The following is a 26,092-nucleotide window of genomic DNA, read 5'->3' on the forward strand; positions in this document are numbered from 1 at the left end:
AAGCGTGGGATTGTAGGTGATTTGTTTTCTTCTTGGCACCCTTCTTAATTCTCCCAATTTTCCAAAAAAAATCTAGTCATTCTTTTGCTGTCTGGCTTTTTTTTTTTTTTTTAAGCAGTTATTTCTGCAAAGAGAATTAGATGATACCACGTAGGTGTGTTGGAAATGTATGTGTTTCAGACCCTCCAAAACAAACACATGTAAGAGGCTGGGAGGCTGGAGGCGAGAGAGGATGAGTAACTAGAATCAAGAGGGATCCTGTCAACCTCAGAGGCTGGAAATGAGGGAAGGGCCTTCCTGGGCAGCCCGATGTGGAAGCAAGAAGCTGCACGGCCTCGGGCTAGAGGTATCTGTCCATCCCTTAAACTCTCTGAGCCTCAGTTTCTTCATCAGTGGAATGGATGCCTGAATTCCCTGGTGGTCTAGTGGTTGGGACTCCGCGCTTCCACTGCAGGGGGCATGGGTTCAATCCCTGGTCGGGGAACTAAGATCCCGCACGCCGCGCGGCGCGCCCAAAAAAAAAAAGAAAGAAAACTGCAATGGATGCCTGACCCAGATGGAAGGTGGCCTCTGTGTCTCCAACCAAGCATCCCCCTTAACTCTCCAAGGGTTTCCCTGAAGACTGAGGGCAGCTTCCAGAAGACAGAGGACTCAGCCTCCCCCCTCCACCGCACTCCACGATGTCGTGCACAAGGCACCGGGTGCTAATGACGGAACAAGAAGAAAGGGCTGGAGGGAGGGGGCGGCAGCTTCTGGGATCATGCCGGCACGGCTGCCAGGCACAGATCCGGTATGCACACGCATGCAGAGGTGTGAGAAGAAATCGGCAAGCACTGCAGAATGCTGGGAGGAAAATTCCCTCTCACACAAAAGCAAAATGAACAAAGCAGCAGAGAGGCAGACGGTCCAATCCCTTGGGAGAGGGCCCCGGCAGGACGGCGCCTACCACTGCCAACAGAGGCGGGAAAAGGCGCACGGCCCCTGGGGCTCCCGAGGCAGGGGCGTGGGGCGGCCACTGCATGAACCCTTCTGGCCTCAGTTTCTCAGTCTGGGAAGCAAGCAGGATGACCTCATTAGCACGGTCCCTCCAAGGACCATCTTGGGGGCCATTTCTGTGGTATCCACACTGATCTCCACCCCAGGGCTCTGAGTCCAGGGACCACCAAGGGTGCCTGCATCTCTACAGGAAGGCAAGAACTGGGGAGACCCCAAGAGAGACCGAAGGTGGGGCTCACTGTGGTCACAGGAGCCTGAAGACACCAGGCACTCAGGCTAGAAGCCTCCAGCTACGTCTCAGAACACGAGAACCCTCCCCATGTTAACAAGACATTCCAACCCCACCTGCGGCCCTCACACATGTACGTGGCCCAAGCAGGCTCCTGCGTCCGTGACCCTTGGTCTGGGGGGAGCGCCGAAGACGAGAGGATTCAGATCCCACTTGAGAGCTTGTTGACGGGACCGCGGCATCTGAGCGCACGGCCAACACAGTCCCGCTGGCCTCGGCCTAGACCCATCCCCGTGCCCGCGAACTGCGTCACGTGCGGAAGGACGATGTATCCATTTGTGACAAACTGGAAATGAAACAGACTGGTCCTTCCCACAGAGAGCCTGATAAGCACTGATCTAGGGCAGGAGTCAGCAAATGGGGCCCAAGGCCAAAGCCAGGCTCGGCCTGTTTCGTCAGGTGTCACTGGCACACGGCCACGGCCATCCCTGTACGTGCTGGCTGAGCTGCTTTCACGCTAGGATGGCAGCAGCGCCGGAGTAGCTGTGACCGAGACCGAGTGGCCGGAGAAGCCTGAAATATTTACAGAGAAGGTTTGCCAGTCCCTCCTCCAGAGGAAAAGCCCACAGTGTACCCTGGGGGCCATTCGCAAAAGGATACTAGTGGGCACGTCGTCGTCATGACAGCAGCAGCATCAAAGCCATCAACACTGCACTGTATCAGTCGCGCTTACTCAGCCCGGGCGTTGTGCAGAGGCCTCTGCACGTGTCAACTAACTTGATCCTCAGGGTCTTAGAACTACCCTCGCTCAACTGATGGGGAAACTGAGCAACAGGGCGGTAAGACCACTCGTCCAAAGTTTCACAGCCAGGAAGTCACTGAGGCAGGATATGAATGCCAGCGGTCTGGCTCCAGAGTCTGTGCTCTGAAAAGCCCTTCTAACACTAAGGCACAGAGAGGCTGAGTAACTTGCCTAAGGCCACACAGCAGGCAGGAGTGGCGCTGGCATCGATTCCCGTGTCTTTGGACTTTATTTAACACATTCATTTAGTGCAAAGCTTGCAGGAACTCGAGAGAGCTCAGGGGGTCCCGCGGGGCTTGGGAGAGAAGGCAGAATCGAGCTGGGCTCTAGAAAGCTGGAAAGGAGACAAGGAGGGGAGGATGTGTTGGGACCCTCAATCCTGGGAGACCCTCAGTGCCAGGAGCCCGCCAGGACCCTCAGGGAAAGATGTGGCGTCCTGATACTGTGGTCGAGGGAAGCCGAGACCACAGAGAAGGAGAGAACAGGGCTCAGAGAGGCTCCGAGGGTGGAGCAGGTGGGATTGAACGAGCCATGCGTACCGGCACCATGAAGAGAGGCTCGGAGTGTGCCTGAGGCTGGGTCAGGGTAAGCACACCTGGAACTGAGCCCTCCATCTGCGCCGGCGTAACACACCAGGCAGCCTGGACATGACACAGGCTGAGGTACAGGCCAGCAGAGAAGGCGGCTCCCACCGCCCCTCTCAGAGTGCAGAGCCTCCTTGGTCTCCTGCCACCCCGCCAGGAGGACAGAGGCGGCTGCCACGTACAGACACCGCCCCGGGCACCTCGCAAACATCTGCCAGTGATGCTTAGGCCCACAACACCCATACTGCAGCTGGGAAAACTGGGGCTGCCCCCACGGGGTTAAGCGAGCAGCCAGATGTCACAAGGTGAGTTGGAGGAACAGGGATTCAAAGCCACATCTGGAGGTTCTTCTGGGCTCTGGGCGGGGGGGACTCGCCATCAAAGCAGCCCCATGCCCAGACACCCTGGAAGAAGCCTCCAGGGCCAGGAGGTGCCACCCTGGATGGAAGCCTGTTGGGAGCAGGTACGGGAGTGAGCTGAGTCCCAGGAAGGTCACAGGTCACGGGGTCCAGGCCCCGCCCCCTCAGCCCAGCAGACCTGCCTCAACTACTGTACAAGGAGCTGGGTTCCCACCTGGCCCTTGGATGGGGCATTTGCCTTCCACGCCTTTTTCCCTTTTCCTCTGCCCTCTGTCTTCCAAAAACCCTCTGCCCCCCAAAATGGGGGCATCTCACAAACGCTGCCTGTACAGTGGGCTGGCGGTAAGGGGTTAGGGGGCACAGCGCTGCAGGGGGACCTCCAGATTACAGTCCCAACACTCACCTCCCACCAGCCAAAGAACAGTGGCTCCAGCCCCGGACACATGCCCAGGAGAGCAAGACCCGCCCCCAGGATGCCTAGAATTCTTGTTCCTGCCTTTCCAGTAACAAGCAGGGGCCCCCAGCTGGGTCGCCCAAGCACGAGGCAGGGTGATCAGGACGTGGGGCCCCACTGCTGCCACCACACGGGATAAGGATGCCCTGCCTCGTAGCTACCCAGGGCCCCTGCCCACCCCCGGCGTCAGCCCCCTGCCTGGAGGAAGTGACCACTGGGTCCTACCCGGCCCCATCCTGCATCACTGACGGCCCAGCGGGAAAAGTGCGGGCGGTGTCTGAGATCAGCTGCTGACTCCACGTGACTGTGAGAGGGCCCAGCTGGGGCAAAGGATGGGGGGGTTGCAGGACGGCAGGGGCCATAAGGACTCAAGGACTAACCGAGTCTGGGCCCTTGGGGAGGGAGTGGGAGCGGGGTAGGAATCTGGCAGGAGGGGACGAGAAAGAAGAGAAACCAGAGGCAACCGCCAGGAGCCCCCAGGGGAGGCAGCCCCTCCAAGCAGCTGCAGTGACAGTGACAATATTGCAAGTGGACACAGCTGGCTGAGTGTCTGCCAGGCACTGTCATAAGGACCTTCCGCAGAGCATCACGTTTAATCCCCAGGAGAATCTAGGAGACAGATGCTCTCATTACTCCATTTTATGGATGACCAACCGAGGCTCAGAATCATTAAGCGACTTGTCCTGTTTCCTCACCTGCAAAATGTTCCCCATCTACCAAGTGCAGAGCATACGCGTACCCTCACTTCAGTGATGAAGAGAAGCGAGCGCAACTGTATACATAAAGGGCATGAACAAAACGCTCACCCTGTAGTAAGCACTCGACGACAATGCTTACTTTTGTGATTGTGATTATGATGAAGGTGCTGACCACACATCATAGCAAAGGACCCCCAGGAGCACGGTCCTCGGCCCTGGGCACACAGTAGGTGACCAGTAAATAGTCATCCGTTTCACAAGGGCTCAGAGTCCTGAAGCGGAAGCCGACTGCCTTCTCAAGGTGATTTAACCCGAGGCCTATCGTTTAACCTCCCGGCCTCAGTCTCCTCATCAGCGAAATGGGACGATAATGCAAGGTGCTCTTTCATCGGGCTGTTTGTGAGGATTCGACAACCCCGTCCAGAATGTGCCTGTTTATCACAGCTGGCTCTCAAAAGCATCTTGGGGGCCCAAATCCTCAAGAGGTCACGGTTCTTGGGACACCCTCAGGCTGGTCCACTGGGCTCATATGCAGAAACATCTCGCTCATGGAAGATAGAAAAGCCCTCCCATGCCACTTCCTCTCTGCATCTTAGGAGGGACCACACCAGTCAAGCAGGACAGCTACAGGCGTGTTCACATAGGGGCCGGCACAGCAAGCTCTGACCCCAGCTGCAACTGCAAACCCTCACGGTCCCTCACCAAGCAGCCAGGAGGCCAAACGGGGGAGGCCCAGGACCCCGAGAGCCCTCTGGCAAGCCCCTGAGAATACAGAACATAACCAAGCCTCATCCTCAGGGCCACATGCAACTAGAGATAAAGTCAGGAAAGGGGGCCCCCGCTAGGAGGTGGACAGAGTGGGGTGCAGCTCGGAAGAGCTGACCAACGGTACTTCCCTGGCGGTCCAATGTTTAAGACTCCATGCTTCCACTGCAGGGAGCACGGGTTCGATCCCCGGTCAGGGAACGAAGATCTCACAGGCCATGCGGCGCAGCAAAACATTTTTTTTTAAAAAGAAAGAGCTGACCAAGGGCACGCCCGCCCCCTCCCCAGCAGGCCACCCCCCCGCCCCCCGCCACTCACACAACGATGGGGAGAAATAGGAACCCAGGGACAAGAGAAGGCCCCAAAGGTGACCCCAGGTGCATATTTGTGCCGCTTACCGTGTGTGGCCGGGCGATCTGCACGGGGTAGGAAACGCCGTGGGGCGGGTAACGGGGCTCGGTGGCCCTCCACGTCTGTGCCACGGGCTGCGTGGACCCCGACATGGTGGTGGGCGTCCAGGGGGGCTCGTGGGCCCCTGTAAGCTCCCTCTCAATGGTCTCCGAGGATTAAAAGCCAGTCTCCGTCATCTGCTCGAGGGCCACCCTGTCCCAGGCACCTGTGAGACCAGAAAAGCAAAAGCGAGATCAGTCCCAGGGCGGCTGCTCCCTGCAGACCCTGGCGGGGCCCCACGTCCTTCCTGTGGCCCCTGTGAGGAAGAGAGAGCAGACAGGGGTCCTCCGGGACCCCCCTCCATGCCACTGGCAAGCTCCGTGCCCACCGACAGCAGCGGGAGACGCCACGTGGTGTCTGGGGCCTCTCCAAGCCACAGGCCAGCAGCTGCGGCACAAGCCACATCGGTGACAGCCGTGTCCTCCCCGCCGCCAAGGCCCTCGTTCAGCAAGCACGGGAGCTCTAACTCTGCGGGCATTGCCCCCACAACCCCCCCATGGCTCCCAAGCACGCTCAGCACACCCCACCCCACCCCAAGTCCTCTGCCAGTTTGAGTCACCAGGGCAAGGTTCCCGGAAAGCACCTGGCAGCTCAGGCAGGCGACTGCTGTCCCGGGAGGGGAAAAGTCCGTACACCCGTCCAGGGTGATGGCGGTGAACAGGGTCGGCTCGGGCAGAACACAGGTCACCGTGTAACCCCGGGCAAGGTCGGGCCTGCCTGGGCCTCCCAGTGACCCTCTGGGGAGGGTGAGTGACACTACGACGGGGGAGCAGGACAGATGTGAGGTTGGCCCAGACGTGAACTGAGAGCGAAGCGACTGGGAGCCCGAGGGCCACACTGGGGAAACAGCCGAGGACACGGATGAGAGCCGGCTGGGCCCCCTGTGGCTCCCGGAGGGGCAGGCAAAGGATGCTGTCCACAGGGAAGAAAGCACTCATGTGTCCATGATGGAAGGAGTCCACTGGCTTTACAGATGGGGAAACTGAGGCCCAGGAAGAAGAAAGGACTCAAGTCAAGAGAGCAAGAGAGCCCCTGGTCAGAAGGGGCCTTTGCCCAGAAATCTCCGGGGGGCCCCAACCTCCCCAGGACCCTTCTCTCTCTTCTCCGCCAGCCACTGCTCAATGCAGCCTGCCCAAGGTTATAACTGGCTCCGCCGCCCAGGCCCAGGCTGAAAGCCGGGCAGGTCTCAGGCCTCCTCCACACTCAGCCACTCAGAAAAGGGGTGTCCATCAGGCCCCTGCCATGTGCAAACCCCCCACTCACACCCGCCACCCAGGAGCTAAGGAGAATCCAAGATGGCGCAGGGGCCCGGCACCTGGATGCCCCATGTGACGTACCCTCTCGGGCTGGGGTTGCATCTCATGTGTACCCCCAGCTCCCTGTACTTTCATCACAACGTCCCTCATCGCCCTGCCCTCCACTGACAACTGTCTTTCAAGGGCGTGGATGCCCTAAACCTCTGCCCTTTGGAGGCCTGATGTGGAGGGATATTGGGGGGGGAAGATTGAGATCATGGTGGTCAAAGGAAGAACAAGACCCCCTTCCCTCCCACCTGCGGGCCAGGACTGCATCCCACTTCCCACCCCCATCTCCTGCTACAGTAGACTCGACTTTTTTTTTTAGCAACCATCTTCCCTCCCCAGACTCCAGGAGTGATCATGTGATCTGGGCCTGGCCAATCAGATTCCTGCCCCTGGGGCAGCAATTGGTTCAGGGATGGGCATCTGACCCAATCTGAGCCAATGAAAGTCAGTCTTGAGACTCTGAGAAGGAACCAGAAACAGGCACTATCCACTGGGGCTGTAAGCCAGGAGGGTGAAAGCCTGGAGCTCTCGGGGACCACCACTTGGCAGGGACCTACCCGAGACCATACCCCCAGGAAGGCAGATCTGAAGGGTAGAGAGAGCACAGCTGGGTCCTGATACAGCCATGCCTGAAGGCAGATCAAAGCTGCTTCTTCATTTAGGGAAGCCAAGGCACTCCTTCTGTGTGTTTTGCCTTTGCCAGCCCAACCCAGCTTTCTGTCACTTTGCCATCAAAAGTTCTGACTCACCCAGAGAAGGAGGGAGTCACAAAGGAGGCAACCTTTCCATCGGGTGCTGTCAATCCTTCCAACACGGCAAAGCCAAAGAATTCCAGAGCCCAAACTGCCACACCTATGACCACCTCAGGAAAAAAGCCCACGTGGACTTTTCCCAGACACCGCGACAGGGTGCACTGTGTAATTCTTATGAACGTGGGAACAGTCCTGCTCAGCAAATGGGAGCTACCGTTACTACAGTCACTAGTTCCGTCACTGCAGTAGCTGCAGCCCGGTCACAGTGATGTTGTGGACACGGAAGGGAGGCAGAGCTGCCCCCCCCAGTCCCCACCAAGAGCAACACGGCAGCCCTCAGGCAGCCCAGAGACAAGAGACTGGCCTTGGGAGAGGGGTCAGTTGTGGCCACCAGTGCTGGACCCTGTCCCAGAATTCCCTGGGTCCCAGCTCATCACAAAGCCCAGCAGACCCTGGTGGTCTGATGCAGCAAAGCCAGTTCTATTCCGGCCTCTCTCTGGGGTTTTTTTGGGTTTTTTTGTTTTTGTTTGCGATACGCGGGCCTCTCACTGTTGTGGCCTCTCCCGTTGCAAAGCACAGGCTCCGGACGCGCAGGCTCAGCGGCCGTGGCTCACAGGCCCACCGCTCCGCGGCATGTGGGATCTTCCCGGATCGGGGCACGAACCCGCGTCCCCTGCATCGGCAGGCGGACTCTAAACCACTGCGCCACCAGGGAAGCCCTCTCTCTGGGTTTTAAACGGTTGCCCGCTCTCTACAAGAGGAAGAGAGCAGCACCTGGGCAGAGAGAAGCCCAATCTGCTTGCCTTTCCAAGGGCACCACGCGCAACTTCCAAGTTGCTATGTGACTTCGCATTGCATGAGGCGGTGAGAAGTCTAATTTACCAGTAGATTTCTAACCTCCTTTGCCTAATGAAAGGCCGACTGAGGGATGGCAGCCCCGGAAAGATGCTCACGGCGTGCACTGCATGTGGGCTCCAGACGCCAGGGAAGTGACACCTTTTCAAAGCAGCCCTGGAGAATCCTCGGCCACTTCCCCACCCTCCTCGTGCCAAGGCCTGGCTCCCATGACCTCAGTGTTCACAGTGTCCACTGCCGAGCTCGGGGTTCATGCCCCCACCACCCACCTGTCAGAGGATCACTCCGCCAGCTCCACGGCCCAGCATCCTCATGTGCAGGTTGTCCCCGAAGCCAGGGGGCTCTGGGGGTCTTGCACCTCCTGCATTCACCACGAGCTTATTTTAATAAGCTCCATTTCTATCTCCCCCAACCTTAGCCATATTTTTTGCCAACTTGAAAAAAAAATTATTTTTAGGAAAATAGTTTGACAGTTCCTAAAAATGTTAAACATAGAATTATGGTAGGACCCAGCAATTCCACTCCTAGGCGTATACCCAAAAGAATGGAAAACAGAGACTGAAACAAATCCAAGGTATTCACAGCAGCAGTATTCACTATAGCCAAAGGTGGAAACAACCCAAGTGCCCATCAACCAATGAGTGGAGAAATAAACAGAACGTGGTCTATCTGTACAACGGAATATGATTCAGCTATAAAAAAGAACCGAGCACTGACACACGTCACAACGTGGATGAACCTTGCACACACGATGCTAAGTGAAAGAAGCCAGACACGAAAGGACAGATACCATATGATTCCACTTATAGGAAATGTCCAGAATGATAAATCCACAGAGACAGAAAGCAGACCGGTGGGTGCCAAGGGCGGGGGGTGGGATGGAGGGGTGTGGAGCGACTCATGGGTATGGGGGTTACCACGCAATAACGGAAATGTTTCGAAACTAGATAAAAGTGGTGTTTGCGTAACACTGTGAACGGCGGGGCAGGGGTGGGGATTAAGCTTTGACCTCATCAGCAACATTTGGAGGTGCATGCCAGGAAAAAATATGACGTTACTTCATCAAAGACAAGGGTAGGAGAGGATGAGAGCAATCCATGGGGCAACGTTGGGTCTCCTGGATCTGGTCTCGGCTGAAAAGGGTTCTGAGAATTGGATCCAGGTTAGAGTAGGAGTGCGATACAGGGGCCCCAATATCACTGCAGGGTCTGGGAGCTTTGGGGTCAGGAGAGGGTGGTGGACATCCGTTGATCTCCAGACCCTTTGGGGTCCCCACTGTGAGCTGAGCTCCAGGCTAGTGAACGAGGCAGGGTCCAGGCCACAGAGGGTCTCGGTGCCCCGGCGGAGTGCAGACGAGCAGCAAATAGTGACTTCTGAGAGCAGGCTGGGGGCTCTGGAAGCCTTGGGGAGGGCGAGGGGGTGGCAGAGAGAACTTTCTGGAGCGTGAACAAGACACAGCCAGGGGAGGGGGAAGTGGAGGGGGCTCCAGGCAGAGGCCACCACCTGAGCAAGACCCCGGAGATGAGACCAGGCATCTCGTGCTTGAGAAATTCATCAAGTCATTCAAGGCCCACGAACCATGGAAAGGATGGATTTTGTTCAAAGGGCAATGGGGAGCCACGGAAGGTGGTGGAGGGAGAGAGGAAAGGATCGGGGTGTTTGACAAGCAGGCGCCGTGAAGAACGAGTGTGTAACCCAGAGGCCTGGGGGCTCTCGCAAGTGTCCCTGCACGAGATGACACCGGTGGGATCGGGACAGCAGGAACAGAGAAGCAGCAGCAGACGGCGTGCAAGTTGAGAAGGAGACTACCAGCCAAAGACACATCTTGCTCTGGGGGTGAGGGAGGCCGAGCAGCCCCCCAGGGACAGGGTCATTCCCCCCTCAGGCAAGGTGCCTCGGGGCTCTGTCCTCAGTTTCCTCCACTGTAGACAGGGAACATGCGTGTCCCTGCTCCACGGACCCAGGAGGACAGCACACCTGTGAAGGGTGCCTGGTAAACAGCAGGTGCTCAATAAGGTAAACTCAGCCAAGTCAGGGCTCCGCGGGGAAGAGAGAGCGCTCTGGCGAGGTTAAGGACTGGCTTTGCCAGGTGGCATGCGATGCTGCCGAGTCCCACAGGACGGGGACACCGCAAGCTCCACCGGGCCTCGCATATCCAAACCGAAAACCACGGGCCCACAGAGCCGCTGGAGGAGGGCTGCACGCTGCAGGCCCAGCCCATGCTGGGAGCACCCGTGCACACGGCCAGGGCCACGCAGCCACCCTGGGAGAGCCCCACAGGCTGTGGGTCTGATTCGGCAGCACCCCACAAGCCTGCCAAGCCCGTGTTCCATCCACGGAGAAAGCTCACTGCCTGTGATTCTGTGTCTGCCTTGCAGGGCCTAACATAGTGCCGGGCACACAGCAGGTGCTCAACGAACGAAACTGTCAGGCGGAGGTGAGCGCCAGTAACACGAGGTGAGGCTGGAGCCCGCCACACCTGCATCCCCTGACCCTGCTGGGCAGAGGCCTCTTTCCGGGGGGGAAGTTTCCATCCTGCCCGGACATCCCCTCTCGGGCCCCAGGCAAGACGGCCAGGGAGGCCACACCAAGACACATTCCACAGATTTTCCGAGTCAGAGCAGCCAGGCTCAGATGGGGAGGGTGGGGTTATAGCCACTGGGGCTGGGATGTCTCTGAGGGCACGGGGAGGCGGAGGGGGCGTTTGCTAAGGGGCCGGAACGGAAGCTGAAATGTGCCTGGGAGCCTTCAGACCTGAGCCCAGGAAGATGAAAGGGGAGCTGTCTGCACTGCACACGCCTGACATTTTCTTGGAACTAACCGGACCGACGCTGGGACTTGTGGCAGGTGGGGAAGCTTCAGAATTTAAGGTCAGCTGCCAGCGCTGACCCGCGCGCTCCTCAGAACCCCCTGCGGCGCTCGAGTGGCCGCCAGGCCCACAGAGGGGACACGGTCTACGACACCCCACCCCAGCCAGCCTGTCTCGGGCCAGGGACACACACGTGTGCTGGGAGCCTGTGGGCAGGGGCCCTGCCGGTCTCCTCAGTGTCTGACGTGCAGTAGCTGCTCCCTAAATGTTTTAATTGGCTGCTGGACCCCCCGTGAGGGGCGTGGTGCCTGGCACACAGTAGGTGTGTTATTTTCCTGGCGCTGCCATGACAAAACGCCACAAAGTGGATGGCTAAAGACAACAGAAGTGGATCCTCCCACTGACCTGGAGGCCAGGAGTCCAAACTCCAGGTGTCAGCAGGGCCACACTCCCTCCAGAGGCTCCAGGGGAGGATCCTTCCTTGTCCCTTCCAGCTCCTGGCGGCTCCAGGTTTCCTTGAGGCCCCATTGCTCCAATCTCTGCCCATCTTCACGTGGCCTTTTTTCCCATGTGCCTATGCTTGCCCTTCTTATAAGGACTCCAATTATATTTAAGGCCCACCCTCTCCAGTGTGACCTCATCTTAACTAATTACATCTGCAAGAGACCCTCTCTCCCAATCAAATCACACTCATAGGTTCCGGGTGGACGTGAATTTGGGGAGGACGTCATTTAACCCAATACAATAGGTGCTCAATAAATATTTGCTTTGTCCACTGCTATATCCCAGAGCCTGGCACAAAGTAAGCACCCAATAAATATCTACTAAACAAAAAGGTGTCAGGCGGCTTGGCCCGAGGAGAATGGAGACCCGGAGGCCAGCCCTGGGGCAGTGGAGGGCGGATGGGGCAGGACTTGAGGACAGAAGCAGTGCTGGGGTGTGAGGTTAAGCTGCTACGGAGACAGCAGCTAGGATGCAGCTGACTGCTCCCACCTTGTGTTTCTAGCTTCTGGCATGCTGTAAAAATCGGGGACCGGCCAAGCATTTGATGGCCACCTTCTGCAGGGGCTCACGGCACAGAAGAGACGCCCGGGAGCCCAGCTCTGAACTAAGTCAGAAGATGAAGATGGGAAGTGGCGTGGGGAGCCTCACCCGGCCTGGCTCATGGAGCCTGTATGGCCCACATGGACCGGGGCAAAGGCAAAGCTCCTGCCCCCTGCCCTGGCTGCTGCCCGCTGCCAACCACGCTTTACAGGCGCCTCCTGTGGGACAGGTGCCGGGACGCAGCAGAGAATAACAGACCCAAACTCCCCGCCCTCGCGGAGCTGACATTCCACTGGGTGAGACGGGAGTAATTATAGGGTGGTGGACAGTATCTGTGCTATGGAGAAAAACAGAAGCGTGAGGTGGGTAGGCAGGGGATGGGGAGTGAGGTGCAGTTTTAAAGTGGGTGGTCCGGGACAGCCTCACCGGAAGGCATCTTTAAGCAAAGTTGTGGAGGAGGGGAGAGAGGGAACCAGCAGATGTCTTGGAAGGGTGTTCCAGGCAGAGGGGACAGCAAGTGCAAAGGCCCTGAGGTGGGAGAGGAACAGCAGGGGGACCCGAATGGTGAGAGTGGAGGTCACATGGGGCTTTCACTCCAAGTGAGATGGGCAGGATGCCACACCTCTGGGCAGGGGTGATGTGAAGGGTCTCCTATATCAAACCTGCCCCTGGCATCTCTGCACTCAAGGAAACTTCAGCTGTGCCCCCTGTCAAGGAGCCACGGGTGCAGGCCTCTGTGCATAAAAGGGCTGACCCACCTGTAATCCTAACTCTGTTAAAGGAGGAAGACCAGCTTCCTTGCCCCTTACCTGGCAAAGAGGTCACTGGGCTCCCTAAGGAGGAGCCAGGACCCCACTCACAGCCTGTCCTTGGCCCTGCCCGAGGGGCGGTGGCCTGGAGTAGCTGAGGGTCACCATACTCAGAGCCAACTCAGGCTGCTGCCCACAGAGGTGCCACCTGCCCCCCGCAAGCTGGGACCAAGCTAAACAAACCCATGCCAATGGGGTCTCCACACATCCTGGCCAATCAGGAAAGTATTTGGGTATCTACAATGTGCAGGCACTGTTCCAAACACTGCAGCTACAGCAGCGAACCAGCCAGACAAAAAGGCTTGCCAGTCAGAGCTGCCATCCAGTGACAGGTCTGTCCCAACAGGGAAAGCGCCCAGCCAGGTGCTCACCGGGAAATGGATGGATGGACGGACGAAGGGAGAATGGATGGACGGATGAAGGATTGATGCTAAGATGAATGAGAGATGGATGGATAAAGGAGAGGTAAAGGGAAGGGAGAGGGAGGACGGATGGATGGATGGATGGAGGATGGATGGATGGATGGGCTAATCAACCAATGCATATCAGTTTAACTGCTCCATTTTCCAGGGGTTTTCTGGTCTTCCTTTTTTAACCAACCCCCAGAGCCAAGCGTGTCTTTATTCCACTAATATCCCCCCACGTCAGGCTCCCTGCAAGCCACCATGGGGGACACACAGAAGCACCGTCCTCCCCATGGCCCAAGCCCATACAAGTGCTCCCCAAGCCCCAGGCTGCTGGGCACAGAATCCCTGGGGAAAACTGCCTCTGGTCCCGAACTCCAGAAGCGCAAAGGGAGGGACTCAAGGCCCACCCTCCCCGGGGCACCACTTCTCCTCCTCAAGCCATAGCCAGCACCCCTCCCTCCTGGGGAAAAGGAGAAAAGAAGAGCCAGCCCACTCCAGCCTCAGAAACATCTCCCCTGTGGCCAAGGGATCTACAACCCCGGGTAACACGAGCCATCGTGCCACACGCATGCGCCAAGCAACAGCCAGAACAACAGCTTCCCGTGGGCCCAGACTGTGGCCCAGACCCCGGATCTGCTCCCGCCGGGCAGTCTTCCAGGGACCTGCTTCCCCCTGCCCACCCAGCTCAGCCAGGCCCCAGCGACCAGCTCAGCACGAGGCGCTATGAAGAGGATTTCACAGAAAAACCCCAACGTCTGGCTTCTCTGAAAACCAGGGACTCTCGCGTATTGCCAGTGGGGACGTAAAATGGTGCAATCTCCACGGAAACCAGTCTGGCAGCGCCTCAGTAAGCTAAACACAGAGACGCCATAGGACCCGGCAATTCCACTCCCAGACATCCAGCCCCAGAAACGAAAACAGGTGACGAGACAAAACGCACGTGAATGTTCACAGCAGTGCTATTCACAACAGCCAAAACGTATCCATAGAGACAACCCACATGTCCATCAACTGACGAGCAGATAAACAGAACGCGGCCCATCCATTCACTGGAATAGTATTTAGCCATGAAAAGGGGCATAAAAACCATGGAAACACCATGCCAAGCCACACGCTGAATGATGCCATCTATGTGCCATGTCCAGAAGACGCAGATCCGTTGAGTCAGATGCGGGCTGGTGGCTGCCAGGGGCTGGGGGAGGGGAGGAAGGGGAGCGACTATTCATGGTTATTAGGTTCCCCTTGAGGGGATGAACATGTTGCAGCACGAGATAGCGGTGATGGTGACACACCACTCGCTCCACTCAATGCCCACGAACCGTACACTTCAATATGGTTCCAATGGTAAATCGTGTGTGTTTTTTCCTACAACAAAATCACTTAGGGGCACGACCGGCTGGAGGCGGGCAGGAGCTACCCACATGGGATGGACACACCCTCTCCTGGTCAGCTATGTTCGTTTCTATCCCCAGCCAGGCCAACGGTACTCAAAGGCCAAGGGCTCAGTTCCCCTTCTCCGTCCGGCCTGGCTGGCTGGCTGGAGCTATCACCTCCACCATCACTTCCCGAGAACCCGACCCCAACTCCAACTTGCCAGCCTGGGCTCCTGCAAGCTTCTCTCTTCCCGCCGCTCCCCTGGGCCCAACGCCATGCACCACCACCGTCTGTTTACCCACTGTCTCCCCGCCCCCAGACTGAGCTCCTGACCTGCAGTTTCAGCCCCACCGGGTATCACATGCATAGTAGGAGCCCTGGAGGCTGTGAGCTGTCACAGCCCCTCAGTCACTAAGGAAAGGTGGTGCCCTCCAGCAGGCTGCCCTAACCCTAGACATGTACCCCCTCCACCAAGCCACCTCCTGCCCGCGCGTTGCTACGTGTGGAAAGTGACCAAATGGGTTCAAATCCCAACTCTGCCACGACGTAGCTGTGTGACCTTGGGCGCAGTCCCGACTTCTCTGGGCTTTATTGTCCCATCTGTAAAACTCTCTTCCAAGGGCCAGTGGAAAGAGGATTCATTGGGAAAAGATCTACGGGAAGTTCAACACCCATAAATGAGTCCCCAGAACAAGAGTTGTGGCTGTTACTACCCTGCGCTGCTCCAAAAACTGGGACGAGGGAGGGAGACAGGCAAGGTAAGCAGCCACGGCAGTGATGATGTCACTGGCAGAGGTAGTGACCTTGACTATCCCCACTTTGCAGATGAGCCAACTGAGGCTGCGGGAGGTGAGCCGACCAAACGGTAGAGTGAGTCCCTAACGAGGAGGTGAGACCAGGGACACCCACACCTGAAAACAGAAAAAGCAGAGGGTGCTTCCCGGGGTGAGCAGGCCCTCGCAGTCTGGAAACAAGGAGAAGGGGGTGCTGCTCTTCTCAGCCCTGAGACCTTGTCTACACAACGTCTCACTCATTGCCCTCTTGTTGCAGATGGGAAACTGAGGCCCAGAGAGGGTCAGCAGGCTGGTGCTGCAATGGCCAGACTCCACCCTCCTCAGCCGGATCGCTTGGCCCACGTGGTCCAGGCGTCTGAGGAGGTGGGCACAGTGGCCTGCACTGAGCCCAGGGGCCAGGCAGGGGGGACGGGCTCCAGCTGCACCAGGACAGCCAGGTCCCGCGACAGAAATGCCGCTGCAGCCTGGCTGGGAGGCCGTGGAGGAGAGACCCCCAAACGCCACATCCTGCATCAAACCTTCCGGGGAAGGGGCTTCCCTGGCGGTCCAGTAGTTAGGACTCTGCGCTCCCACGGCAGGGGGTACGGGTTCGATCCCTGGTTGGGGAACAAAGATCCTGCAAGCTGCACAGCTCGGCCAATAAAAAAAAATAAAGAAGAAGGAAAAAGAAAACAAAAAACCTTCCAGGGAAAAACACGCCCCCAGCACCTGCCCCACCTCTTACCTCCCTGAAAAAGGATCCCCAGCCACTGGGAGAACCTCCGCCCACCCCCTGCCACCGATTCTGCTTCGAGAAACCCTCCCAGGTCCCTCATACCCGCCCCTTGCTACCGGCAGGTTCTACCTCATCCACAGGCTCCCACTCACCGGAAGAATCTGATTTCCGTCACCAAACATGATCATCCCCATTCAACAGATCAGGAAACCGAGGCTCAGAGAGGTGAACTCACTTGCCCAAGGTCACACAGCCAGAAAGCTGCCAGGCGTCATTCTGATGCCCTAAACCGCCAGCCCAGGCCCCCTCCCAAAGCAAGCAGGGATGCGGCGCTGGTTGGAGCTGTCAAGGAGGCCCGTTTCTGTTTCCAATTTAATTGGTACGTTTGTGTCCGCTGGGCTGCGGCCAGCTCAGCCTCCCGGCCCAGCTTCCCTGCCAGGGCAAGAGCTGCTCAAAATCACTTCCTCTGTGACTCTTTTTCTTTTTTCCCCTTTTAATTTTAAAAGGAAGAGAGAGAGAGGTTGAGAGAGAAACCACAGCCCTGACAAACCTCCTGGCACACCAGGTCACAGGGTTCCGCACGAGAACCCTTGCCTTGCGACACGACCTCCCTCTGGGGTATTTCACAAACATTACGCCGGATTTTTCCAGGCTCTTCCTCATTAAGTTCTGGGCACCCTGGGAGGGACGTGGTTTCCATTAGACCCGGCTCCTCCATCTGGCCTTCCAAATGGCAATTTTCTCTGCAGAGGGAAGCGGTGGAGGGGGGGACGGGACACAGAAAAGAGGCTGGTGTCTGGGCGGCGGCTGTGTGACCTGGGCAAACCGATTAACCCCCTGCCCTGAGGCTGGGATGTGGGGTGCGCCTATGAAGGGGGTCCCCAGGAGGACCCTGGGATTCTAAAGGATGAGGGGCTGGGGTCCTGGGTCCGTCCACTTGGCTGCCTGGGTCGGACTGAACCAACAACTGAAGAGAAAAGAGGCCACAGAACCCAGCGCTTGACATTCTGCTAAGTGAAATAAGCCAGACACAAAAGGGCAAACACTGTAGATTCCGCCCAGATGAGGTGCCCAGAGGAGTCAGAGTGACAGAAGGTAAAAGGGCAAACACTGTAGATTCCACCCAGATGAGGTGCCCAGAGGAGTCAGAATCACAGAAGGTAAAAGGGTGGGTGCCAGGGCCTGGGGGAGGCACGGGGGAGCTCGTGTTTAATGGGCACAGAGCTTCTGCTCTGCAAGATGAAAAAAGTTCTGGAGAGGATGGCGAGGATGGTTGCACAGCAGTGTGAACGTACCGAACGCTACTGGACCGTACGTTTAAAAATGGTCGAGATGGTCAGCTTTCTGTTATGTGTGTGATGCCACAGTTTAAAATTTTTTTCTTTAAATTTTGAACACACACACACACCTCCTCCAGGGAGGACTCCCTGACTGCTAGCTAAGAGCACCCAGCTGCTCTGTGGTGGTTCCCACTGTCAGAGCAGCCCCCATGAAAAAAGACAGTGTGGCCAAGGGCGCTGCCTAGCACTCAGCAGCCCCTCACAGCCAAGGGCTGAGAGGGACCACAGTCAAAGGGCGGTCTCAGCCCATCTCACCTCAGCACCCAATGGCCACGGGGCACAACTGGGCCCGCAGACCAGCGTCTCACAGCGCTGGTCCCTCAGAAGTCTCCACTGACCAGCCGCCTCCAACCATATGGCCTGGACCCAGGGAAGGGCTGACCAGAAACTCTCTGCCCCTTGAGATGGGCCCCTGGACCCTGAAACCTGAGGCCAGGCCCAAAGCAGCTCTCTCAATGCCCGCTGGACTGCAGTCTCCACCCCATGGCTCACAGCCAGTGCAGAGACCCCGAGGGTGAGGGCGGCAGCCCCTGGGTTCCCACCAACTCCCCTGCACCAACATCTGGCAAACGTGTCCACAGCTGTGCAGCTGCCGGAAACGCCTCCTCCACACACACAAGCCCTCAAGGACGGCTTTCCGAAGAATTTATGGGGTCATCCCTAATATTTCAGGGCAGATCTCTGGGGGACGTCCTCCGCCACATGTGAACAAGGACAAATGTTTCTGCTGCTAAGAATAGCTGCTCTAGGCCAGGAGCCCACCCACTCACCTACCGTCCTCCCATGCATCCCGCCCCCCCCCCATCCTGGACCCCCAGCAAACTACCAGTCTGGACCCCTGTAGGCCCACCTCCCACAGGCCTGGCTGGGAGGCCCCTGCTGCCACCCAGACGCCCAGGCCGAGGGAGAAAGGATCCACTTTGATCAGCTCTGTCCAAATGTGGACGCAACCAGGCCACTGAATTAGCTCGAGGGCATTCGTTGCTGAGTCTCTGATGACGGAGGAGTGATCAGGAATTCAAAAGGTCTTCCAGCCCTGCAGCCAGGAGTTCCAGACAGCGAACGGCTTCCCTGCCCAGGAGCGGCAAGAGCGCCCCAGGGAGGGAGGAGAAGCAAAAAGGCTCCAGGGCGGAGGGTCCCAGGCCGGAAGTAGGGAGGCAGAAAGAGAAAGGAGGGCTGTGCACATCCACCAGCCTGGCCTGCAATACCCTCAGGCCAGGCTGGGGCCGTGACAAGGAGGGGCAGGTGGGGCTGTGTGTGTGTGTGTGTGTGTGTGTGTGTGTGTGTGTGAAAGGGCACAGGAAGGGGGTGGCCCAGGGGATCACAGCTTCCAGTTCTTTCAGGAGAAGAAAGTCTGATTTTCAGACATCCCTCAATTTGCAATTTTTATTTAAAAAAACACTGACTCGGGGACTTCCCTGGCAGTCTAGTGGTTAAGACTTCGCCTTCCAATGCATGGGGTGTGGGGTCGATCCCTGGTCGGGGAGCTAAGGTCCCGCCTGCCGTGCAGCCAAAGAACAAAAACGTAAAACAGAAGCGATACTGTAACAAATTCCAGAAAGACTTTAAAAATGGTCCACATCAAAAAAAAAAAAAAACAAAAAAACACTGACTATAAACCCAATGCAATAAATCAGTCTGACATCCAAATCCAGCCCTCGCACTGCCAGGATGTGACCTGTGGCTTCTGACATGTGGTCAGCTGGGAGCCACAAGAGAGGGTCCAGCAAAGCCCGGGGAGCTTCAGGGAGGGGGGATGGCAAGTGTCTGGCCTGGGCAAAGGCTGGAGGCGGGGCCCGGGAGGCCCCTAATGACAACAGGGAATGAGAGGGGCTGGGCCACTTACCCATCAGCGACACCACCCTAACCCCAACAGGACACACACTGGCTGTGAAAGGGGCGCTGGCTCATCTCCAACACATGGAGCTGTCCATGGCAAACCAAACCCCATTGTCCTTGGGCCACCAACCCTCCTGCAGCCCTCACTCCTGGCCTTGGGGGAGGCTGACCCCGCCTCCCAGGTCTGGCCAACCAGCACCAGCTGCAGTGATTGATTTGGGAGGGGCTTAACTCTCAAGCTGAGCTGATAAAAGTTCATTCCCAAGACTTGCTGGAATATGGGAACGACAGGCTTACCTTCCACTGGGGCCACTGAGCTGGGATGAGGCTGTGCTACCAGGGACTGGACAAGGAAAAGCACCTCGTCACCTGAGCCCCTAGATCCAACCTTGCCTGAAGCTTACCTGAGCCTTTTGTGTTAAATACAGGAGAAGCAGGGAGTCTGACAATTGCAACCAAGAGACCTACGATAGCAACACCCGAAAGCCCAGCTTCTAAGCCCCATGAAATCTCTCCCCAGAATCAGATCTCCTCCGCCCTCTGGTCTCCTCACCTGTACAGGTAGGGAGAGGTCTAAAGCCAGCCAGAAGGAGGCAAGGAGAAATGAGATGGAGCCCGGGCCAGACTCAACGTAGGAGGAAGGAGCCTGGGACACGCCTGCCCTGTCTCTCACCCAGAAGAAGTGGCATCTCCCAGCCCAGTCCTGAGCCGTCAGTGGCTCTAATGGGGATACAGCAGACAGTGGCTTTGCAGATAAAGGTGCCCCTCCTGGCTGACTCAGATCTGGGTCACTCCTCAGCCGCAGGCACACCCCACCCACACTGCCCTGCGCAGTAAATTTAGCCTCCAGCCTCAGTTTCTGGAGTAACATCCCGAGTGCACTTGTCTCCCTCTCTCTGCCGCGCGCGCTCTCTCTCTCTCTCTCTCTCTGAACATCTGCTCTCCTGAACTGAACGTGCTGATAAACAGAGGCCGCTTGAGCAGGTCCCAGCAGCCCCAGCCAGGTCAGAAGGCAGGCATTGTCTGCAGCCAGGAGGCCACGCGGGCTGCACCCACCTACAGGCGTGCCATGGGTCCCATTCCCGCTGGGGCCTCAGTTCCCTGGGCTGTAAAACGGGCAGCTGCTCCTGGCCTGGAAGGTGGCCAAGGCTTGAACCAGCAGGTGGAGATCCTGACCCCACCCCCCTCAACCCCATAAATGCTACCTTCCACCATCCCTTTCCTCCCGGCCTCCATGCGGCCACAGACTTGCGCTGGCTCCCATTTCAAAGACAGAGAGCCTGAGGGTCTGGGAGCGAAGAAGCCTGTCCAATGTCCCACAGATAGGAACGCGGCCAGGGAAAGATGAACAAACACGACTTCTAGCTCCCAGGTTCTCAGCAGTCACTACAGGAGATCCAAGGTGAGCACCTCGCGCTCATGATCACAGCCAATCCCTAACACGCTGCTCGCTGCCATCGGTTCATCTGATCATCCCAACAGCCCTGAGAGGCAAGATTGAGGCACAGAGAGGCTAAGTAACTTGTCTGAGGTCACACAGCAAGCAAGTGGCACAGCCTGGATGCAAACCCAGGTAAGCCTTCTCCAGCATCCACCTCTTATCCAATGTGTGATGGGACCCCATAACCTCTGTACCCCTGCCACCCTGCTCAGGCTGGGGGAGACCTATCTACCCTACCAGGCTCCAGGTGGCACACCCAACATCACTGCTCACGGGTCCAGGTCAAGTTTTGCCAGCTGGAGGTGACCACGGATCACCGCAGATGGGCTGCGGCCACCTCCATGTCTAACCAGCCAGCACCCAAAGCTTGCCGCAAACCACCGACCCCAGGCCTCAGAAGGGGAAGGCAGACAGCATCCTTGCCTCCACCCCAGCCCCCGGCCCGTATCAGGACCTGGAATCCTTGTTGCCAGAGTCCTGCTGCCTTATTTCCCATCCCCCCACAAGCCCAAATACAAGGTCCATGAAAGCAGGAACCACATCTGTTTTGTCCATCGCTGAGTCCCAGCATGTTGCACACAGCAAGCGCTCAATAAATGCTTGTTATATCTACAAACACTCTAAGAGCAAAATTCCAGGCTCTGGGCTGAAGCTCAAAGACCACTGTGCAAACAGAGAAACCGAGGCCAAGGCAGGATCTACGTAAAGCCAGATTTCAGGGTGTCATCTACACAGGGCCAACGCGTCCCAGAAACCGATGCCCATCTACACCGCCTGCTCCATTTTCAAGGTGGCCCAGGACTCTGATCCCTCCCTCCTGGGAGCTGCAATGCCAGCCCATCCATTAGCCATGACTGGGACTCTGAAGGCCGTCACCACCACCGAGGGGCTGTGTGGCCTTCTCCAGGTAGCCCGCCCTCGCTGAGCCTTGGTGTACCCATTTCTCAAGGGCACCTGGCAAATGAGGCAGCTTGCTGGGGAATGGCTGCAATCTGGGTACTAGGTGAGCTGCCAGGCATGTGGGGAATGGGCATTCTGGGCTTGGGGAGGGTCCAGCGTGGAACCAGGGAGCCTCCAGGTCCTGGGCCTCCTCCTTAGGGGCGGGAGAGGTAGCAGCAGGCAGTGGGCGGTTCTGGAATTTGTGGGAGGCTGGCTCCAGGCTCCTCAGATGGGGCTCCCCACACCGCTGGGCACCCAACCACCTCACTTTGTCCTGGGCCCTCAGGCTTGGGTGGGGAAAGGCACCACGCAAACCCCTCCCAGGGAGAGCTCTCCCAACCTCCAAAGACTGGGGATCACCGGCAGGGCAGCGGTATGAGTTTCCCTAGATCCACTGTAAGCAAATAATCACAATCCGGGTGGCTTAAAACCACTGAAATTTATTCTCTAACTGCTCCGGAGGCCAGAAGTCCGAGCTCAAGCTGTCTGTAGAGCCACACCCTCCAAAGCCTCTAGGGAAGGATCCTTCCTGGCCTCTTCCAGCTCCTGGTGGCTCCAGGCATCCCTTGGCTTGTGGCCGCATCCCTCCAGTTTCTACCCATCGTCACACGACCACCCTCTGTGTGTCTTCTTCTTCTTTCTGTCTCTCATAAGGACACCGGTCACTGAATTTAGGGCTTACCCAGGTAACCCAGGATCACCTCATCTCAAGACACATCTGCAAAGACCCTTTTTCCAAAGCAGGTCACATTTAGGTGGGCTGGGTATTACCAGGTGCACATGTTTGGGGGGCCTCCGTTCACCCCACTACACTGGCCTCAGCTTTTCTCTGATTGCCCACCTACTGAGAGCTCACTCCCTGTTCAGCCTGACAGCCAAGGCCCAGCACAGTCCGCATTAAGATGAGAACACTGAGGCGCAGAGAGTTAGGCCACATGCCCAGGGTTTGAACCCATTTTCTCTGAGCAGGGCACAAGGGCCTCCCTCCCGTTTAGAGGAAGCAGAACGCTCTCACACCCACGCCTCCAGGAGAGGGCCCACCGCTGATGACTCACTCCCTCTTCACAGGCCAAGAAGTGGTTCCGCACTGTTGGGGGGCGGGGGGCGGGGAAGGACACAAACCCCAGAGTCTCAGTTTGCTCCTGAGTCAAATGGGAGCAAATCCCACCTCCTGAAGGATGAAAGGGGGTCCTGGAAGGCGAGAGCCTCTGCCCCCTGATAATCACCACCCCTGGTGACGCTCACACAGCTGCCCAGCCTCCCACCTCGGCACAGAAAGGGCCATTATGACGTCACAGGCCTGGAATTATGTTATTAGCCTGGGAAGGAGGCAGGAGCCAGGCACAAAGCGCTCATTGTCATGTAAATCCACGACTGGGGGGGTAGGAGGCAGCCCCTCCTGCCTTCCAGCTTCAGAGCTGCGCTGAGAAACCGACTCCCAGCCTTCCTAAAGAGTTCGGGCATCTCCAGGCTCGGAGGCAGACTGGGAAGTGGGCCCTTTCCCAGGTCTGAGCCAGATCCCTGGAAAATAGCACCTGCTCTGAGGAGGGGCCCCCACAGAACCTGGATTCCAATCCTGCCTTCTCTACAGCTGTGCCACTGTCCTGTGAGACAGGGATGGCCAAAGGGACTCTGAGGGTGAAATAAAATCATCTCAAAGAGCTGAGTGGCGCCCTGCACACAGGAACGACTGCACAGGAAACGCCACTACCTATTCTCTTTAACTTTTTATTTTATACTGGAGTAGAGTTGATTAACAATGTTGTGTTAGTTTCAGGTGTACAACAAAGTGATTCAGTTACACATACACATGTATCTGTTCTTTTTCAAATTCTTTTCCCAATTAGGTTATTACAGAGTATTGCGCAGGGTTCCCTGTGCTATACAGTAGGTCCCTGTGGGTTATCTATTTTAAATACAGCAGTGTGTACATGCACCACTACCTATTACGCCTCTGAGTACTGAGTGCCTGCGGCTGTGTGTCTTTGGGCAAGCTGCTTACCCTCTCTGTGCCTCATCTGGAAAGGGTGATTCAGGGCCCCCATCACAGGGGTGTTGGAAGGACTCAATATGTTAAGCTGTGCAGAATGCCCGCCCCACCAGTCTTCAGCACATGAAGCAGATGCTGTCAGCACCCCTCCCCTGCACCCTGGACCCCTCAGGGCCCCCCACCACCACCAGTTTCCTTGCTCACCAGCCCCACCTCTCTGACTACCTAGGAGGTGCAGACTTTCTGGGCATGGTTGTTGGGTTCCTACAGGGCATTCCTGAGCAAACATACAATTACTGCTTTTCCAAGGACTCTAGTTTTCCAAGAATGTCCCCAAATGCATTCTCAACCCCTGGGAGCAGAACGTCTGGGGTGCAGGGAGGTGAGCTCACCATGAATTCCAGCTCGAGGGGCCTGGGTCTCCCTAGTCGGAGCCCTCGCAGGTGTGCATATCTGTCCCCATTCACCTCGAGGGGACAGGCCCAGGTCCACAGCTTGTGGGGGACACTGAGTCAGGAACAACTGTTTGCTAAACACCTACTACGTGCCCAGTGCCAGGGACACAGCGGTTACCAAGATGAACAAAATCCCACCTGGAGGGTTTGGGGGGGCACGGCTGATGGACATATGTAAATCCCAGGTGATGACAGTGGCAAGGTGGCAGGAGTGATGATGGAGGCCTCTCTCAGGAGGTGACATGTGAGCAGAGGCTCAGTGAGAGGAAGCTGTGAAGATCTCATAGAACGGCGTCTCAAGAAGAGCACAGCAAGTACAAAGGTCCTGAGGCAGGACCATGATCGGGGCTTCTGAGAAACAGCAAAGAGGCTCGTGGGGCTGGAACGCCCCTAACCCCCCACCCAACTCCCTGCCCCTCCAGGCTCTGCCCAGCAAAGCCAGAACCTGAGACGCTCAGCTGTGACTGATGTCCTCCCTGCCAACACAAGCCTCCATCGCTCCAACATGACGGTGGAACCCCTCTCAGCAGCTCAGACCCCCACCCCGGGTCCTACAGACACCCACGTGTCTCCAGCTTGGGGTGCTCTGAAAGCCTCCAGAATCCTGAGGCAGCCCCTTCCCGGACCTTCCTGGACCTCCTGAGATGCCCAAGGGCCCACGCTCAGCTACCAGCCGGCTCTAAGGGGCACAACCATCTGCTGACCCTCTCCCAGGAGCCCCTGGAGAAGCGTCTACCCTCGGGTCAGCTTCGGCCGGACAGAGATGCTCTTCTCACGCTGAGTGCCGACGGAGATAACCCAGCTCACTCTAGGGTTAGCTGGTTACACCCCAAAGGCCTTCTCACCACTGCTAGAGGCAGGAAGGAGTCCGAGGGAAACCAGTACCTACCACAGGGAACAGCAGGAGGTACGGCTGCACCCACAGGACAGAGCAAGGAGGTCAAAGTGCTCAGAGTAAAGGCGAGGTCAGCCGTCCCAGGAGTGAGCCCACAGACAGAGCTGAGAACAAGTCCCACCTTGGGGCTGCAAAGACAGGCCTCAGAGGAGGTGACTGAGACGTGTGAGCTCTGGGTGGGCCCAGGAAGTGAGGGAAGGGGCCCAGAGTCTAGGCTTTCTGGCTTTCACAGGTCATGAGCCCAGCGCCCTGTCTAGCTGACAAGTGGGGAGAGAAGAAGGAGGGGACCGAGGCTCAGAGAGGGCAAACAACCTCCCCAGGGTCACCCAGCGAAAGAACCTCCACACACAGGCTCTGGCTTGGGGTTTGAGTCCCAGCTCCGGCCCTTACAAACTGTGTGCCCTTGAGTGGGTCACCTGACCCAAGCCTCAGTATCATCCTCTGAGAAGTGGGGCTCATACAGCACGCTCCCTTCCCGTGGCTGATTTCAGTATGAAATGAGATAGCGCGGGGCAAACTACAGCCATCACATCAGGGTTATAATAGTACCAGTGACAGCACCCCTCCCCCTCAGCACGTGCCAGCACCTTCCTAGGCACTTAGCATGAATCAACACATCTAATCTTCATGCCAGCCCTGTGAGGTACCAAACACGACCCCCCTTTTACAGATGAGGAGTACTGAGGCACTGCAGGGTTAAGCCAGCTGCTGTAATTCACACAGCTACAAAGGAGCACACTGGGATCAAACCCAGGACAGCCAGGCCCCAGAGCCTGTGCTCTCTTTCTTTTTAGATCACATGCAGCTGTAAGAAATAACACAGCTGGATCCCGTGGACCCTTTAGCCAGCTCCCCCCAATGGTATCATCCTTACGATAGCTGCAACCAGGAAACTGACACTGATGCAATGGCCTTATTCAGATCTCGGGGGTTTACATGTGCTCACGTGTGTGTGTGTGTGTGTGTGTGTGTGTGTGTGTGTGTGTGTGTGTG

The 26,092-nt window shown here is 57.3% G+C and overlaps 1 protein-coding gene across 30 annotated transcripts in view; it reads right to left on the reverse strand.

The window, feature by feature from the left end:
* NCOR2 (nuclear receptor corepressor 2) overlaps positions 1 to 26,092 on the reverse strand; it is a 222,291-nt gene that overhangs the window by 147,023 nt on the left and 49,176 nt on the right. For 29 of the 30 annotated variants that reach the window (XR_003436770.1, XR_003436769.1, XM_027125072.1 and 26 more), the window contains one exon: positions 5,286 to 5,503. Coding sequence is in view for 28 of the 30 variants with exons in the window: in XM_027125072.1 (XP_026980873.1) it covers positions 5,286 to 5,390 (105 nt within the window). In the remaining 2 variants the exon portion in view is untranslated. Of the gene's footprint in view, positions 1 to 5,285; positions 5,504 to 7,112; positions 7,126 to 26,092 lie in introns of those variants that run through there. The other variant, XM_027125073.1, reaches the window with a different exon arrangement.

Source organism: Aethalodelphis obliquidens, unplaced genomic scaffold (genome assembly GCF_003676395.1).
Source record: "Aethalodelphis obliquidens isolate GAN/ISIS:26980383/991018 unplaced genomic scaffold, ASM367639v1 scaffold28, whole genome shotgun sequence".
NCBI classification, from domain to species: Eukaryota; Metazoa; Chordata; class Mammalia; order Artiodactyla; family Delphinidae; genus Aethalodelphis; species Aethalodelphis obliquidens.